The sequence below is a fragment of the Salminus brasiliensis genome, chromosome 3 (assembly GCF_030463535.1).
Source record: "Salminus brasiliensis chromosome 3, fSalBra1.hap2, whole genome shotgun sequence".
In the NCBI taxonomy this organism is placed as follows: domain Eukaryota; kingdom Metazoa; phylum Chordata; class Actinopteri; order Characiformes; family Bryconidae; genus Salminus; species Salminus brasiliensis.
The window spans coordinates 22,188,093-22,205,526 of NC_132880.1; the positions used below are offsets into that span (position 1 = coordinate 22,188,093).

The following is a 17,434-nucleotide window of genomic DNA, read 5'->3' on the forward strand; positions in this document are numbered from 1 at the left end:
GTTTTTGTTTTGTTTACTTCAGTTTTTGTGCAAAAGCCAGAGAATGTCACTCTTTTATTTATTAATTTAATATTACTCACTAAAAATGAAATATTGACTTCTACAAATAAGTATATGTAAAATGTAGAGCCTTTTGTTTGGTCATACATCCACATCAACTGCTGTAACCTAATTAATGCTCTGTATAGGGACCTTTCTTATGATGACATCACTAGCAAATTTGCCTCTTAGGAAGTGTACACGGAAACTTCACAGAAGCATCAAAGACTAAATACAGTATCAGGTGTTTTAGTATTTAGAGAGTCCCCCCTTTGTCTTTATTAAAGTGTTAATAGCTAAATATATAGTGCGAGTATTCCAAGCAGTGAGTAGCCCCCCGGGCAAAAACTTTGTCACTTTGTATGTTTAAGGTGGTAATAACTTCAGGGCTCCTGTAGATTGAGAAGAGGTGGCACAGTGCATTAAATGTCTCATTGGATGTGTGGAAAATGGGTCGCAAAGCAGATGTTAATGATTGGCTAAAAGAAGTGATTGCATTTGGGCATGTGAAAGGCCATAGTGTGAAGGAAGCAGTTGAATATGCAGGTGTATTGAAGCTTATGGTCATACAGGTCCACCAGCAGTGGCAAAAATCCCAACCTACAGGAAATTCTCATCATGTTCTCTTTAGTTAGCTGCAGCTTTCTTTGTGGTGTCCTGCCATAGACACCCTGCTTATTCATGGTTTTATGGACTGTAGACTCATGAACACATATGTTAGCCTGTACCAATGACTCATTCAAATCTTCATTCTGTGTTGTTTCTTTACCTCTTTCTTTACCTTTATTGATGTGTCTTCGTTCTGCTCTTTGGGTCATTTAGACTGGGTGCCCACTTTTTGGCAGAGTAGCTGCAGTCCAAAAAATGGGTTGTTGGCTTAGGTTATGGTTAATTTCTTCCGAGTCAAATGCTTGTTTTAAAATCTGTAGATATCAGCATTCATGATATTTTCAGTCACAAATAAATTAACAGCTCCATCTCCTAACCTTGCACTGATTTTCTTTCACTGCTGATTGTATGTGAGGTTTAAAAATATCCAACTTAGGTTCTTCATCCAAAAAAAGAACCCTCTGTTTTTAGAGTTGTTCTTCTTTTTCATCTTTTTCCTTTTCTCAGTAAGATATTCTTGATCAGAGTCACATCCTTTCAGACTCAGCCATCTCAGTCAGCTTCATTTTCTCCTTTCTGCAAAACATAAAAGTGCTGTTTATCTGATGGCAGCAGTGTTGGCAGTTTTTGCACAGTCCCATTTTCACTCCAGTTTTGAAAACTCCTTTTGCTTGACTTATTTCCCTTGACTTCTCTCTTCCTCATGAAAGTGGAGGAGCTTATGTCTAGTGTCCTTTGAAGCATCTCCTTTAGCCTTTTTCGATGCATGTAAGAAGGAAATTTGTTCGTGTAGTTGCTTGTGTGCATGTAAAAGCCTCTTTAAAGGGTGAGAATGTCAGTGACACTTTTGGGAACACCTTCCGTTGGAAGGCTGTGCCTCGTTGGTTTGGAAAACCTCTTCTTTCAGTTCAACGCACAGCTTAGGCCTAATTGAAACCCCCCAGCCACTACAGCCGCTTAACTATGGTGGATATCCGTGTGGGTCATCAGGGTTCTCTGTTTTGGTCACCCTAGCGTTTTGGTCAAATGTTTTTAATATGATGATCAGCACACATTCAACCAGGTGTGACCAAACTTTTGGCTGGTGCTTTATGTTTCCTGTTTTTTTTTCTGACACTCTAAACGCTAATAACCAGTGCTTAATGGCAATTTTGACTGGAAATTGAATTAACTAATTGGTGGTCATTGACTTGAGGAAACGGATACATTAACAGCTGAGTCAGCTGCATTTTCAGTGTCTAACACAGTGTCTGGAGCGGTCTGATAGCAGATCGTCTCTAATGTGTCTTGGCAGTTGCTCTGCTTTTTCAAGATCAGACCCAATCATTCCAACTTGCATTTAGTGACCTTTTCAGAACCTCATTCGTTAGGAATCAGTGACCTTTGTATTTGTCTATAAAAAAAAACTGCCATTACTATCAGATTGGGTTGATGTTTCAGCAGCATTTCTCTGCCCTGTATCTACAGGAGTGCCAGGCTCGAGGAACGAGATTTTCTATGACTGCTGCAAGGAGCCCTATCCAGACGTGACGTTTGTGGTGACCATCCGCAGGAGAACGCTTTACTATGCCCTCAACCTGCTCATTCCCTGCGTGCTCCTCTCCTCCATGACCCTGCTCATTTTCCTGCTGCCTGCTGACTCTGGAGAGAAGATATCACTGGGTAATGAGGCTGATAGAAAGAGGAGAGAAGATGTTGAATTCTAATGTGTTATGTTATGCTGTTTACCAAGCTAACGTTTGGACTGTACTTGGAAGGTCCACTTTATGCAGTGACCAAATACATGTTAAACATGTAGTTAGTTTATATATGTGATCAAATTAGTCCTCATTAGTCCTTTTATATACACTATATGAAAGACAAAAGCCTTGTTTTCCTGGAATCTTTGATGGAAGTGGAGTGACACTGGCCTGCCTTGACAACCTTTTCTGAGTAATAAAGAACCACCATAGCTCCTATGAAAACTGCTTCAAGGAAAGACAACCAGTGAATCACAGACAGGGTCAGTGCTTACTGATGCAGTCCATATATAGCCCTCACAGTAAAACTTGCAGTACTTAAAAGATCTCCTGCTAACGTCTTGGTGACTGATACCATAGGACACCTTCAGAGATCTTTTAGAAGTCATGCTTTAATAGCTTTATTGAAGCATACTTATTTTAGGCATGTTATATTTGGCAGGTAATTTTAATGGATGATTGGTGGACATCACTTCCCATTCACATTGACCAAAATCAAAAGAATATTATAACCTTTTTTCTCATTTCTGAGAGACTTTTCCAGTAATGGAAAACCTGGAGGAATTTGAAGCTAGTGGTTGAGTTTTAGTGGAAAATAAAAATAAAGAAATAATCAAAAAACAGTGGACTAAGACTTAGGCTGGCTTAGGTCAGCTTGGGGTTACTGTGGCATCACTATTTACAAAGAAATGGTTGAAATTCCTATGTGCAAGTATTACCTTAGTATAAAAATATGCAATACATAACATACTGAAATGTAATAATTGTACTGCAGTTATTCACAATTATTCATAGTTAGTAAAGGAAGGATGAACTAGTGCAGTATGTTGCTGTTCAGCACCCTCCTGATTCTGAAAAAAAAAGCCTGAGTCTGTATATATATGATGTAATGCTGCAGTACCAAACCACCAGAAGGTTGGCTCCGGTAGCTGGGGTCTTTAATAACTCGCCAGACCCTCTTTAAATACAGCTGGGTGTAAATATGCTGGACAGAGGAGGCAGAGGGAAACTCGTATCCAGTGATGCCTGGGGCTGAACATCCACAGTCAAGAGAACATGCAGTGCAGTCAAGAGGCATTGCACAGTGCCGCCTGTACTTTGGAACAGGCACAGTAACAGACCTGTTGAGTAGGGTTTTACAGTTTTAAGTTTACAAATGTTCATTCTCTTATTATTTAGTTACATTTTTGATTTAGTTGGCAAGAGTCCCAAAAGAATTGTAATGATATTAAAAACTGTACAGCTCTGTGTTATTGGTTTGTAGTGGTTTGCAATAACCCTGCTTGGAATTCTGTAGGGGGGAGTAAATCACTAGGACCTGACTTGAGCTCTCCCGCTTTAAATTAAAAGGTCTTTAAGCTTATAACATCAGGCGTGTTCAGACTTGTGACTGGTAGTGCTATACATCATGATCATTTAGGGTAAAGTGTTCCATATGCACACACTCTCAGACCCCACAAGTTTATCATTCAGCTGTAGAATCAGCTGTAGGAGCCTGAGCTATTCTTGCTCACACCAGCCCTTCAAAAACACAACGCATTACAATACTGGCCCCTCTCCAGCTTCTGCCTCCTGCTGTAGCATATTGACTTTCCTGCTTGCCACAAAATGAAATCAATCCAGTGTCAATTGTCTTTTTTTTCCTCTCTCGAATCGCTGCGCAGAAAACTAACGATAAGCACAGGGGTGTTAATTATCTTCTCACATCTATAAACAGAGAAATCAAAAAATAGTTCACCTTCACCAAAGAGGGCAGATATGAAGATAAGCTAGGATTTGAATCGACATCTAAGCCTGAACTAAACATGCCTAATTATTAGCTGGTACATCATTTGCTGTGCAAGCTGAAGGGCAGGCACAGCTGATCTTTTGGCTTTATTCCTTTATAGCCTGTGTACTGGAACTACTGGAACTGTGTCTGTCTCAGCTTCTTCTCCCGCTTCAGCTGCTTGTTTGATCGTGCCCTTAGCAACGTTCTGTCTTCTGTGAACAGCGCTGTTCCGAACTGTTGCGGCATTTGACCAGTGATCGTGATCTACTGCATGATTTATTAGACGTTGCGACTGCAGCCACACTATCCGGCTCCATTCAAGCCTTCCATGCTTCCCACAGTTGCTTTAGTGCAACACTTGGAGGAAGAGTGGCTTTCAAATAGGTGTATGTTACGCATCCTCCAACTGTGTGCTTCAGGTCCAAGCAAAACACATTTATAGGATGAATGTAGGGGTGCACAGATCTAAATCCGGTTCAACAGACATGATGGAACACTGGGAAACTGCAAGTGACTTGCAAAATCGCCAGCTCTGTGTCTCAGTCTAGCTGAAATGTGCTCAGAGTTCATGGAAGAGTGGGTCAGACTGATCAGGAACTATCTAAAGAGGCCGTTGTAATCCTTACCCGGCAGGGCTGATTCTATTATTTTATATATATATATTGGTCTAAATAATATACAAACACTGTAGCATTGAATAAGTCATGTGTATTTTGATAGAACAATAAAAAATGATGTAAAGATGTGTGACTCAGCAGATTTGCTGAGAATGGTGGGAGACGTAAACTGCACTCAGACTCAGACAGTGAGATAGTGGCATCCTAGTGGAGCAGTAGATACAAATAATTCATTAGATTAAATTACTAAAAGAAATGAAGGGTCTGGTACTGATAACCTCTTATGCTAATTAAGCCTGTGCTGAAAAGTGATGTTAGATGTTCTGTGGTTTTCCAGAGTTTTCATAGAATGCAATTCAATGCTGGCCCTTCTCCAGCCTCTGCCTATTACTACAGCATACTGACTTTATACACAGTTCCCCAGCGTAGTCCTGGCCTACATGATTCTTTCAATGGAGAATGCTGTGTAGTCCAGCACTACAGAGTCTGTGAATACAGTTTTCTTTAAGTTCTACAAGATTAACCTACCCATGCTAGACAAGGCAGTTGTGCCTCAGTGGTTAGAGCACTGGGTAATTAATGGCAGGGTTGTGGGCTTGACACTTAGATTTACCAAGCTGCCGCTGTTGGGTCCCTGAGCAAGGCCCTTAACCCTCTCTGTCCCCCGAGTGCTGCAGCGGAGGCTGCTCACTGCACCGAGTGTGTGTGCTCTGGGCATGCTTCATGGCAAGGTTGGACTTTTTTGGTTTTATTTAACCTTATGAGACATAAATGCTACAAACTATGCAGATTTGAAAGTGGTGTTGTTTTTAGGGGTAATCATCCTATTGGTCAAATCTTTTAAAGAATCTACCCATAATGTAAAGCTTCTATACAAATTTAAAAGTTCTTTCCTTAACCCTTAAAGAGCTCACATATTTTATTTATGAAATATTGTCCCTTGAAGCAGTGCTTCTCAGACCGATCCTCAGATGGTCTAGATTTTTACTACGACCCAACACATAGAGCTAAACCCAAAACTGTGGACCATCTAGGAGTTGGTGAGGACTAGTTTAAGAACCACTGCTCTAAGGGACCTTCTAAGAGTTTTAGCTATGTTGTGGCCTACACGGCTAGCTACAGTAGCAAGACTGAAGGCAGCCCAAATGGCTCTTTAAGGCATATAAGATATAAGAAGGTCAATCTTTCCAGTGACACAAAGAGAAACAGAGATACAAACAGTGGGAGAACTCTTTAGAGCTCAAAAAATATAGGGTTTAGGACTCAAACTCAAATGCTGGCTGTAGCTGTAAGGCAGGGTAAAAAGGGACAGGGAGCCAGAAGAAAGAGCGGTAGAGTGGGTGGAGGTGCAGCAGCGAGCTGGCCCTCCGTCAAACACTTTCAGTGTACAGAAAAACAAAGATACTGACAAAGAATGAGAGAAAAGGAGAGGGTAGAGTTAAGAAACTGCAAAAGCTAAAAGGCATTTGTGCAGCAGCAGTACATGAAACAGTTCATGAATGTGACTGCAGGGAGGAAGGCAAGAAGTGAATTTTTAAAGGGCTGTGCAGAAGAGGAACGAAAAGAACAAGTCAGTCAGATATATGCAGAAAACTAGGCGAGGTTCGGAGAGTCTGAACCTCTGAATCTCTGAGAAAGGTGCTTACTTTAGGCCCATATGGGTAATTAATCTATTGACGTGGTTAAACACAATCAATGGGCAGAAGAGTGGGAGAGAGAGCAGTGAGAGGCATTTTCCCACAATGGCTTTCCAGGAACAAGGTCAAGTCTGATGTAATGTAGAGAGCAGTGCCACTAGGTTTTCAAGACTGCTACATCATTTAATGGTTGGTGTAAACGGTCATTCCAGGTGTGGTTTGATAGTTAATAATAGAGATTTTAGTCCCAAATATTGTCACTTTATTTACTAACCAAATTGACTGAGGTGAATCTCCACTTGTGCTTTTGGGACTGATCAACAGGTGTTTATGGTATAATATGGGTAAAACGGGGGTTATAATATATATATATATATATATATATATATATATATATATATATATATATATATATATATATATATATATATATATTAGCAATAACATCTCAGTGATGCAGTAAATGATCAATAGCCTTTTAATTAACTGCATGAATAAAATGTGTTCATAATCTGCTGAATTCAGATCATTCATTTAGAGAATCCAAGTTCAGATGTGTAGATGTTCACCTGAGAAATCACTGATCATCTAACAGCTCTAATACAGACCATCTCACCATCCTCAACCAGTTGCTACAGACCTGTCACTGACACCAGTCTGGAACTGGAGCTCAACCGGATTAGGCTAGGTTTACTGGATAGGGTTAAGCTCAGGTTTTCAGTTGGGGGGTAAGGTTAGAATTAGGGCCAGAGTTTGATTTAGGTTCTGGATTGAGGTTAAGGGGTCAGGGTGAGGGTTATGTTTAGGTTAAGGTTAGGATAAGGGTTAGGATTAGGCTTTGAGTTGAGGTTAAAATTTAAATTAGGGCGAGGATGATGGTTAGGATTATGTTTTGGGTTAAGGTTAATTTCTGGATTATTACCAGGATGAGGATTAGGATTAAGGTTAGGGTTAGGATTAGGGTCAGGATAATAGTTAGAATTAGGTTTTGGCTTGAGGTTAAGGTTAGTATTAGGGCAAAGATAAGGCATATGTTCAAATTAGGGTGAGGGTGATGGTCTGGATTAGATTTTGGGTTGAGGTTAAGGTTAGGATTATTACCAGTATGAGGGTTAGGATTATGTTTTTGGTTGAGGTTCGTATTAGGTCCAGGGTGAGGATTAGGTTTTGGGTCCACGTTAAGGTTAGGATTAGGGCCAGGATGATTGTTAGTATGAGGTTTTGGGATGAAGTTAAGTTTAAGGTTAGGGGAGGATGATTGGTATCATTAGGTTTTGGATTGATTTTGAGATTAGGATTAGGACGTTACATTTTTCAGAGGTCTGGTTCTGATTACCCCCACTGTTAACAACTCTGACTCAGCATGTTTTCTCTAGAAAGGAGCATTTTTACAGCTTAAAAGTTTAATGATGCAGATCCTAAAATATTTAATTCAATGTGACCATTAAAAATAATTTGTAAAATAATTTCTAAAATTCTTTAAATTCTTTAATTTCTTTGTTTTGCTGAAGGGGTCCCTTATCACTTTTTCAGTGATTGAAAAATTGGACAGTTATTGATATGCCTCCATTTTTACAGGGTTTACTTATTGATAGTGGTGTCTTAAAGGCGCATCCATCTTGCTTATTGATCTCAGTGAGCAATGACATTTGTGACAGTTATTTTATTGGGCGTCTGTTATGCCAGCAGAGCACTTCTTGAAATGTGAGCTAAAACAACACACACAGAGCATACAGAAGAAGATTTAGAAGACTTTAGTGAGAAATGGAGATGGATGGATGGCCGAGTGAGGTGGGAGGAAAGAGGAGTGGAGGAGACGGACAGCAGAGTAAGAGGGAGGGAGCGAGGGGAGGACATGAACAGGAGTGAAGTGTGATTGGAAAAGACAAATGGCTCAATGTAATCCCCCTTATGTATCGCTCCATCAAGCTACGGTGCACCGGCCAATCAGATCCAATCAAGTTCAGCCTGTACCAATCCATCCAGGCAGGTGGTTTCACTTGGTTTTGAAGTGCCAGCATTGGTTAGTACGGTTAGGTCCTAACAGTAGATACTAAATCCAAGTACGGGTTCATTTTCACTGCAGTGGATTCTGCCAAACATGGTTTATCTCTCTCCATTTCTCTCTCTCTCTCTACAGGTATTACTGTCCTGCTCTCACTCACAGTCTTCATGTTACTGGTGGCAGAAATTATGCCTGCCACATCTGACTCCATCCCACTTATTGGTAAGTGTCTCGCTTTCTTTCTCTCTATATAAGGAGGTGTTTAAAAGCCTGTGCTCAAGTTTTAACACTCACATTCATAATCTGTATGTGTGGTATTCAAATACAGTTTCATCAGTCATGGTCACAGAGGTCCCCTGTCTGCACATTTTAGTCCTCTCATCTCAGCATTGGCTTGTTAACCCTCATATATTGTCAGCTGGAGCAACACAAAAAAAAGCTGAGGAGTGAAATGTGATATCATTCCGTGCACCCTAGAAGTGCACTGGACACAATTATTGGCAATTTTTCAAAATAGCAAAAAATAATTGGATTTTAATCATGTGAAATTGTACTCATTTTAACTTGTATTTGTGGCTAGTAATATAGAAATACCACATTCAACCAGTTCAATGGAGAAAAGTAGACTAAAAAGTAGAATATTTGTGTCTGTGTTCCAAAATGAAAATGGAGAAAAGAAAGAAGAGCAAGGAATTGTCCAAGCATGTTTGAACCAAAGTTGTGAGAAAGTATGGAAAGTCTCAAGGTTACAAGTCCATCTGGAAAGATCTTAATGTTCCTGTGTCCACTGTGCACAACATCATTCAGAGGTTTATAGCCCACATCACTGTAGCTAACCCTCCTGGATGTGGATGGAAGAGAAAAACTGATGGAAGATTACAACAGAGGATTGTTTGAATGGTGGCTAAAGATTTTCTATCAACTTTCAAACAAATGCAAGCTGACCTCATACTTTCCACCAGCCTCTGAATAAAACAGGACACTATGATAGGAGACCCAGGAGGATCCACTGTTGACACCGAGACATAGAAAGTCTATGTTTGAGAGTGTCCTGTGGAAAGATGAGACCAGAATTGAGTTTTATAAAATGAAGTCTTCAAAGAGAGGAACACTGTCCCTGTGGCCCTACAAGGTGAAGGTTCAGAGATATTCTGGGGTTGTTTTCCTACTTGCGGACCTAACTGCCTTGACTGTGTGCATGGCACTATAAAATCTGAAGACTTCCAAAGAATTTTGGAGCACAGTGTAGGGCCCTGTGTAAGGAAGCTGGGTCTCTGTCAGAGGTCATGGGTCTTCCAGCAAGACAATGACTAGAAGCATACTTCAAAAAGCAACTAGACATGCTGTAAGACAAAGCGCTGGAGAGTCCTGAAGTGGTCTTCAATGAGTCCAGGTGGTCTGCAAATCCTATATAACACCTGTGGAGAGATCTGAAAACAGGAGTTTGGAGAAGACACCCTCTAAACCTGAGAGACCTGGAGCAATTGGCAAAAGAAGAGTGGGACAATTGTCCAGGTGTAAGAAAGCCATTGGTGGTATGATGGTGGTGTTAAGTTGAGGGTGCCAATAATTTTGTCCAGTGTGTTTCTAGAGTTCTGTCTGGAATGACCTCAGATTTGACTTTTATGTGGTGTTCCAATGCAAACTAAAGAGATAAGCATGTGAACACTAAAGCATTTGTAACTGCATCGGTGATCTAAAAGTGCAAGGGTGCCAATATTTTTGGCCATGACTGCATAGCATGGAAGTCTGATAGAACACAGATTATTTTTTCTTATTATTCTCATCTCTTCCACTAAAGATTGTGTTCTGATGACTCCTAGGTGGCTTTGAGTTACTGATCAGAGACTTTTGGACAAACTTGCAGAGTCCATGCAAGATCATGAATTATGAAATTCCTGTTAAAATATGAAAGAGTCTTTCAAGAGTGCTTTTCACTCCAATTGGTGCCAATCTTAAACGAATGCAGAATGGAAGCGCTTTCATCTAGTCAACGTTTAGAGCTCATGTTGAACTGTTTGCCCACAAGAGCAAGAAAAAAAAGTGCATTTTCGCTAACTGCAAAATCCTTCTGCAGCACTGAGCACCCCTGCTTTATTCAGTTGAATTAGTCCTCATTTAGAGTTCACTTGATTAGCTGGCAGGGTGGGTGTTCTGCATAATGTGCCTATGAATGTAAATGGTAAAGGTTTCGCCTGGGCACTCTGAAGGCTGTTCTTTTTTAGAACAAACTGAACTCTCACGTTTTGTGCAAAAGCCAAACACACTGGTCTTGCCCTGGCGACCAGACCATCTGCTTGTCTTCTAAATGTAATTGGCTGAATAAATTTTGGAACAGAAATAAAGTCGGCTCACCGGGAACGAATGGGCAAAGGAGAAGGGGGAAAAAAAGACAGGCTAGGATGAGCGAATGAAACCAAGGCCTTCTGTCAAGCCTCTGGATCCCCATTTTCTCTTCTCCCTCATTTATGGCCCGCTGAAAAGCGCAAAGTCATGATCTGTGGGGATATATAGCGACTGCTGGCATGTGTTGGGTTATGAATGGCTCACTAGCTCTCTTTCTCCTTTCTCGTCACTGCTTCTCTTCCCCTAACCATTGCTTATGACTCATTCCTCTTTCCTGCACACTGCTTCTTCTCTCACACACATGAATGCTCCTTTGCTTTCTCTCTCTCTCTCTCTCTCTCTCTCTCCATATTGCATATTTTTGGTCTTATATTGTAGGCCAATTTTTATTATTTTTGCTTGGTGGAAAGAAGCCATTGTACTAAGAGACTGATGAATTAAAGGTTAATGCATTCACTATCTCTCTCTCTCTCTCTCTCTCTCTCTCTCTCTCTCTCTCTCTCTCTCTATCTCTCTCTTGGTCTCAGGGCAGTACTTTGCTAGTATAATGATCATCGTTGGAATGTCAGTCATAGCAACTGTGGTTGTGTTACAGTATCATCATCATGACCCAAATGGAGGAAACATGCCCAAATGGGTAAGTCTGTTTTGTATGCGTTACACTCTTGATGATGCATTTATATTGAATATCTTATTGTGCAAAAACCGTCGTTAATAACATCTACAACACCCAGGCCTTTGCCATCATAGCAATGGCTATCTTACTGTCACTCGATCTGTCAGACCAGTCTTCTCCTCGCAGCTGAAACTAAGGCTTGGTTACTTGGACCAGTATTACGCTGAGCAAGGTGTTGTCATGTAAGCTGTCTAACTCAAAAATTGTTCTCTGAAACATGTCTTACTTATTTTTGCTGTTATTCAGACTCCTCCCTGTCAGAGTTTCCGCCAATTTCCAAGAGCCTTTTGATGGTGTAGGACACTGTGCTCACTCTGGCTTTACTTTTACTACTTTTTCTCTTAAGGAAAGGCCCGCACTTTTAGGAGTTATGATAATATGTCTGTCTTCTTTTGTTAACAGTCTTTTTCCAGCCATTATGATGTGCAATACTGTCCAAACAACACCCTAGAGAGAGCAGTCTGTTCCAGCAGTGCTTTTATACAGACAGAGAGTTTGTAAGTGATCAGTAAAAGGTGGTACATTTGAATCTTTAGCTTCTATGTTTATAGCTTAATGTCCTTTGTTATAAAATAACTGTGGATTGTTATCCAATGACTGGGTTCCCTGAACTCAGTGTTCTCTTTACATTATATTTCAGTTTGCCTTATACCTTTGTACTGTATGTAATCTATATCAAGTTGAGCATCCTTGACCAGGTGACACATATTTTCTCAAAATGAAAATCACCATCAGTGTGGCCAGTGCAGAGTTTAGGCACCTTATAAAGTCAGTGCTTAGTAACACCCCCTTTGACAGAATGAAGACTTGCAAACATTTTGTATAGTCATCCTAAAGTCTTTTAGTTTTTGTCAGTGGAATTTTCTCTAGATCTAAGATTTATTCAAAAAGTTCTATGATGTTTATGTCAGAGGACTGTGTGAGATATTCGAAAACATTCAGTTTGTGGTTTTTGAGGTGTGTTTTGGATCATTATCCTGTTGGCATTTGAACAGATGGTTTAACATTTGCATCCAAGATTTGCTGGTATTTTGTGGAATTCATTTATCCCCCACCCCTGCAGGGTTGCCAATGCCACTGGCAGCAGCACAACCCCAAAGCAGGATAGAGCCACCTCCATGTTTCACAGTTGGCAAGGTGTTATTTTCATAAAGTGACGTACCTTTGCTGATTATGGCCAAAGAGTTCTGGTTTGACATCAGTCCACAGATTTTGCTTAAAAAGCAGATTTTTCTGACACAGTTGCAGTTAAGGTTTCCTTCTTATAATTCTTTCATGAAGATTATTTCTATATTATGAAAGACAGAGTAAATGTGAACTAAGATTTGCTGGAAAAATGTTATGTTAGTTAGTTTCAGGAACTGTCTACTTCTTGTCAATAAAAAAGGGTAATTGTTAGTGTGAAAATAAAGTGCCCATGGGTTTCTAAATTCTGCATAAGCCTGTATGGTATGTATGTGTGTTTACTATGAGGGTATTTCATGTATAGTTATACTAGTATGAATTTGTATCATTTCTGTGTCTCCCAAAGTTTCTAGACACCCCTTCTAATCAGCTAACTGAGCTTCTTTAAGGTGCAACCGTTGCTGACATAGGTGTTCAATTGCACACAAAATGCTTGCATAATCTCTATTGAGCAGCCACACACGAGCTGGTCCTCATGGCAATTACTGTGAACATCCTTGTTTTGTACATACCGTATAAGGTTTTACATTATTTATGATATTTCAGGAGCCATTAACAATGGCAGCTGAATATAAGGTTAGTAATATTGTACCAGCACTCTCTTATTAGTAGAACAGTGGAGTTTCTGCTTGCACTGCAACTCAAATCCCAATCGTTCCTGTGAGGGGTAGTGGTGTTAACCACTTTTTAATGAATTTTAATTGAGCTGAAAATAATGCAAATGTCCAGCACTAAATGTGTCTGCATGCACAAGCTAAACATAGAATTTACTGCAACAAAATTATATCTTGATAAGTGACCAATTCTAAATCAGATTTTTGCTGAAAGTGTTGTAAGAATAGTATACTTGTTTGATTTCTAGACATGTTGCTTATTTTAAGTCAGTTTATTTATAATAGCAAACAAATATGGCATTTTGCTTGCATTAGGACATAATGCTCAAATATACTGAACAAAAAAAAGTAAAGAAGTAAGAATAAGCAAATGAATCTTATAATATTCTTATAAAAATCATTTAAAAATAGTCAAATACATTTTACAATCCACTTTTTTTCTTATTGGTGCAGGAATTATTGCCTTTTGTTTAATGGCTTAGTACACTCATGTACCCTCATTGCTATAGTTCTATATATCTATACATGTAAACATCTGCTTCCGAGCTCACATCGTTCATCCCTTCCTCCCGTATTGACAGGTGTCATGGTGTTACCCTAGTCACTAATAATATGGGACAACCTTGCCAAGGGGCCACGAATGAGTAAATGGAGTACAGATGGATCTGGATCCGCAATCTATCTGTCATGATAAATGGCCTTATTTAGGCTTTCTGCCGCCAATTAGCAACTTAACCAGTGCTTTAATCGAACCTTACCCACTCGTAATACACCCCGCTCCCAATAATGAGCATGCTCATTCAGTCTGCTGAGAATCTCGCCCAGTGTGTGCGATTGTAGATTTGTTGTGACCTTAGAATAACAATGGGTAGGGAAAATGTCTGTGATTATTCACAGATGGGCAGCTTGTTTACAAGAGAAGTGCCATATTGGCTGGCTGAATGCTAATTTTTTCATTCATCAATTTCAGTGTCGGCTAATGAACGCATTAGGATAGACGTTGTTCGTGATCGTAATATTAAGGTTATTTTTGGCCATTTTAAAGGATTGTGTGTTTTGGAAATGTAAAGGTCTAATAAATTGCCTTGGAAGTTAATAATTAGTCTCGAAGCATATCCAGTTTCTCATTGCTAATACAGAAATTGTTTTTGAAAATATTATTCTGAGTGATTCTGTTTAGACATCCTAAAGCACATTGTCCTCACACAAACTGCATGCTAGTCACTCTCAGTCCCAGTTGTCTCGATTGCAATCTAGGTCACGAGGTTCTGATCAGGACCGGGTTTCAAAAACATGAAGGTCTTTGTACGCTGCCAGAGGAAATCATTTCGAACAGCCTCTCAAATACAGTGTTTTTTGAGACAGTTTTAGAGGCAGTGTAGCATCGTTGTGGTAAACCTGTTGTCAAGGCCGGCCAAACACAGCATGCAAGAATATTCTCATCATTTATCATTTCCGTAAGAACGAAGCCCTTCACATGCAATTCTAACATATGTTGCTGTGAATTTCCACCATGCATACAGTGTAGCATTGGTTAGATTTCTAGTGCCTATAGAAATGAGGGGATAAATGAGTATTGATGAAGAGGACTTAGAGGCAGAATACAGCGCCTTACTTAAGGTGAGAAAGACAAGGTTTGAATATTTGCACATTCCACAAGAGATGAGCTCTAACTATATGAGTGACTGAAAGGGAGCCTCATTAAGGAGAAAGCTTCAGGGTGAGAGGGAGCTTTTTTAAATTTTATCGTTCTTGTTTTCTAGCCCATTCTTCTTTGCAAAAGGTTTCTGCTCTTCCGCTCATCTATGTACTTTTGATGAGGTTTAGGTAGGGTGAAAAGGGGCCTTCAAATGTTCAGTTTGCACCTTGGATTTTGAGGTGTGTAGGATTGTTATCCTGCTGTAGAAGCCATCCTTTCCCATCTTTAGCTTAGCTGCTGGTACTGTATTGAAAGAATTCTTCCCTGGATCAGTGAAAACCCCTGTGCCTAACAGTGGAAGAGTTCTCTCACTGTTATCTCACTGGGTTCTTTTCATGACATTCTGCAAACATATTTTTGCTCATCGTGTCAAAAACATTCCAAAATGCATCAGGTTTGTTTGCATGTTCCTTTGAGAACTGCTGATGCTGTGTTTTGTGGATAGGAGAAGAGGAAGTACATTGTAAGTGTACTTAAGATTTTTTAAGTGTCTGTGCTGCTGCTTAATACTTTACTTCCACTCCCTACATTTCACAAGAAAATCTGTACTTTTTTTACTTACAGTTTTTTAATCACACATTTTCCAATCAGACAGCTACTGCTGTTAGTAACTCTCAGACTGTGTGTAAAACAGAGCTCAGCTTCAGTCCTGTAATCCGATTGAAATAGTTTCCGAAATGATCACAACCTGTAACTGACACACTAGCACAGCCTCTTCCCTCCATCTCCCCCTGCGCCTTAAGTTAATTCAAATCAAATCAAATCACATTACAAGTGTAAGGTGAGTGAAAAACCTGCTTGTGTAAAAGGTGCATCGTCCCTCACGGTGTAGAAAAAAACATTCTAAATATTTACATATTAACTTATACACACATACACACTACACACACATTATATAGTACATACCCTCTATTTACAATAGGGCACTGGTTTAAAGCAGTTACATGTACAGGTTTGATATAATCTGATTTGTAATATATATGTAATATATATATATATATAATTTGTAATATAACATGATCTGTTTGTTATTTAGAAAAGGCACTAGATGGGTGTGAGTTCAGGTGTCGTGTGGGTGGGGAGAAGTCTTTGTGCATAGGGTTTTCGGTCATGATTGCAGGGTGCAGAGTGTGTTTGTATGGGGAGGAGGTGTGATGATACATATGAGGTCCACAGTCTGCTAGCTAGTCCACAGCTGTTTCTGCTACATTGAATGTTTAATAAAACAGATACGTGTTCTTTACTCTCAACCTTAATAAAGCCCACATTACTGTCCGGACTGTGTTTGGTTTAATCCGCAGTGAGAGTGTCAGAGATGTGCATCAGGGCTCTGTCAGATACACTGAGGAGCTGAGTCAGACGACGGTTCATACAGCAGTTCTGTTCCACTTAAACAAATCTGTGCTAAATCTGACAGCCAGCTAAAACTACAATGTCTAATCAACTGATTTTTCCCACTGTTCTGCTTAGTGCACTTAAAGGCATCTGTGCGTCGCTAGCAGCTAACAGTGTTTAATATCGATTAAGATTGATTAATATTGGCAGTCAGTTTCACCAGTGCAGCAGAGTTTAATCAGTTAGTTCTGAAGGGAGGAATACTGGGATTTTCAGTGTGTCTAAGAAACCGGTTTCTAGATCTGGTTTCTGGATAAACTGTTTCTGTACCGTCTCTTAAAACCAGTGAATAACTGGAAACCAGCACAGTAAATTTTGCCCCTTTAGCAGTTCTCTGGGCAAGTGTTCCTGATCTTTCAGACCTCCATCGTTCCTGTTAATTCTTTTCTTACTTGCAGTATGAAATAAGAGAACTGGAAACACTGGAAACTATCTTTTTATATCCTTACAGTGACTGAGAACAGGCCAACTTTTATGCTTTTGGGAGCGTAATAGAAGGCAGTGGGCAGCTGCTTCAGCTAGTGTGCTTTTTTTCTTCTTCTTCTTCTTCTTTCCCCCCTCCTTCAGGCATGTTCAGAAAGAGTAGTCCAATAGGAAGTGACATTTTCACTGGGCAGTCTTCAGTTCACCCTTCAGGTAACTGAGAAATCATGTCTTGTGAAACACCCTCCTCTCCCATGTCCTTACTAAAGTTAAACACTGACACTGGTTTTAGAAGAGAACAGGGCACAAATTATTGTAGAATAAAAATAGATTTGGATTTCTCTAGCTTCACCCTGAAGATTGAAGACCTAATAACTCTTAGGTCAAGGAATTCACTTGTTTTAATCTCTATTTGTTACTGTTATAAAGCATGTAACTCCATGCAACTCCCACTAAGAGCCAGTCAAGCTAAAGTACAGTGTCCATGCAACAAGGTTTCTTGTAATGCTGCGTTACAACTAGTGCACACAACTACAAAGATGAATATAAACCAAAAATAAGATGGACAACAAGTTATGCAGCTTTTGAATAACCATTCCGTTCATTGAAGATAATGATTTATTCGAAACCAATACCACCTATTTGAGTTTTTTCCCCATAGTTACTAAAACAACCAGTT

At 39.8% G+C, this 17,434-nt stretch overlaps 1 protein-coding gene across 1 annotated transcript in view; it reads left to right on the plus strand.

The window, feature by feature from the left end:
• The window catches only part of chrna11 (cholinergic receptor, nicotinic, alpha 11), a 61,504-nt gene that overhangs the window by 39,774 nt on the left and 4,296 nt on the right, over positions 1–17,434 (plus strand). The window contains exons 7-9 of the mRNA XM_072674676.1: positions 2,116–2,310; positions 8,553–8,639; positions 11,291–11,400. Coding sequence (XP_072530777.1) covers positions 2,116–2,310; positions 8,553–8,639; positions 11,291–11,400 — 392 coding nt within the window. The remainder of the gene's footprint in view (positions 1–2,115; positions 2,311–8,552; positions 8,640–11,290; positions 11,401–17,434) is intronic.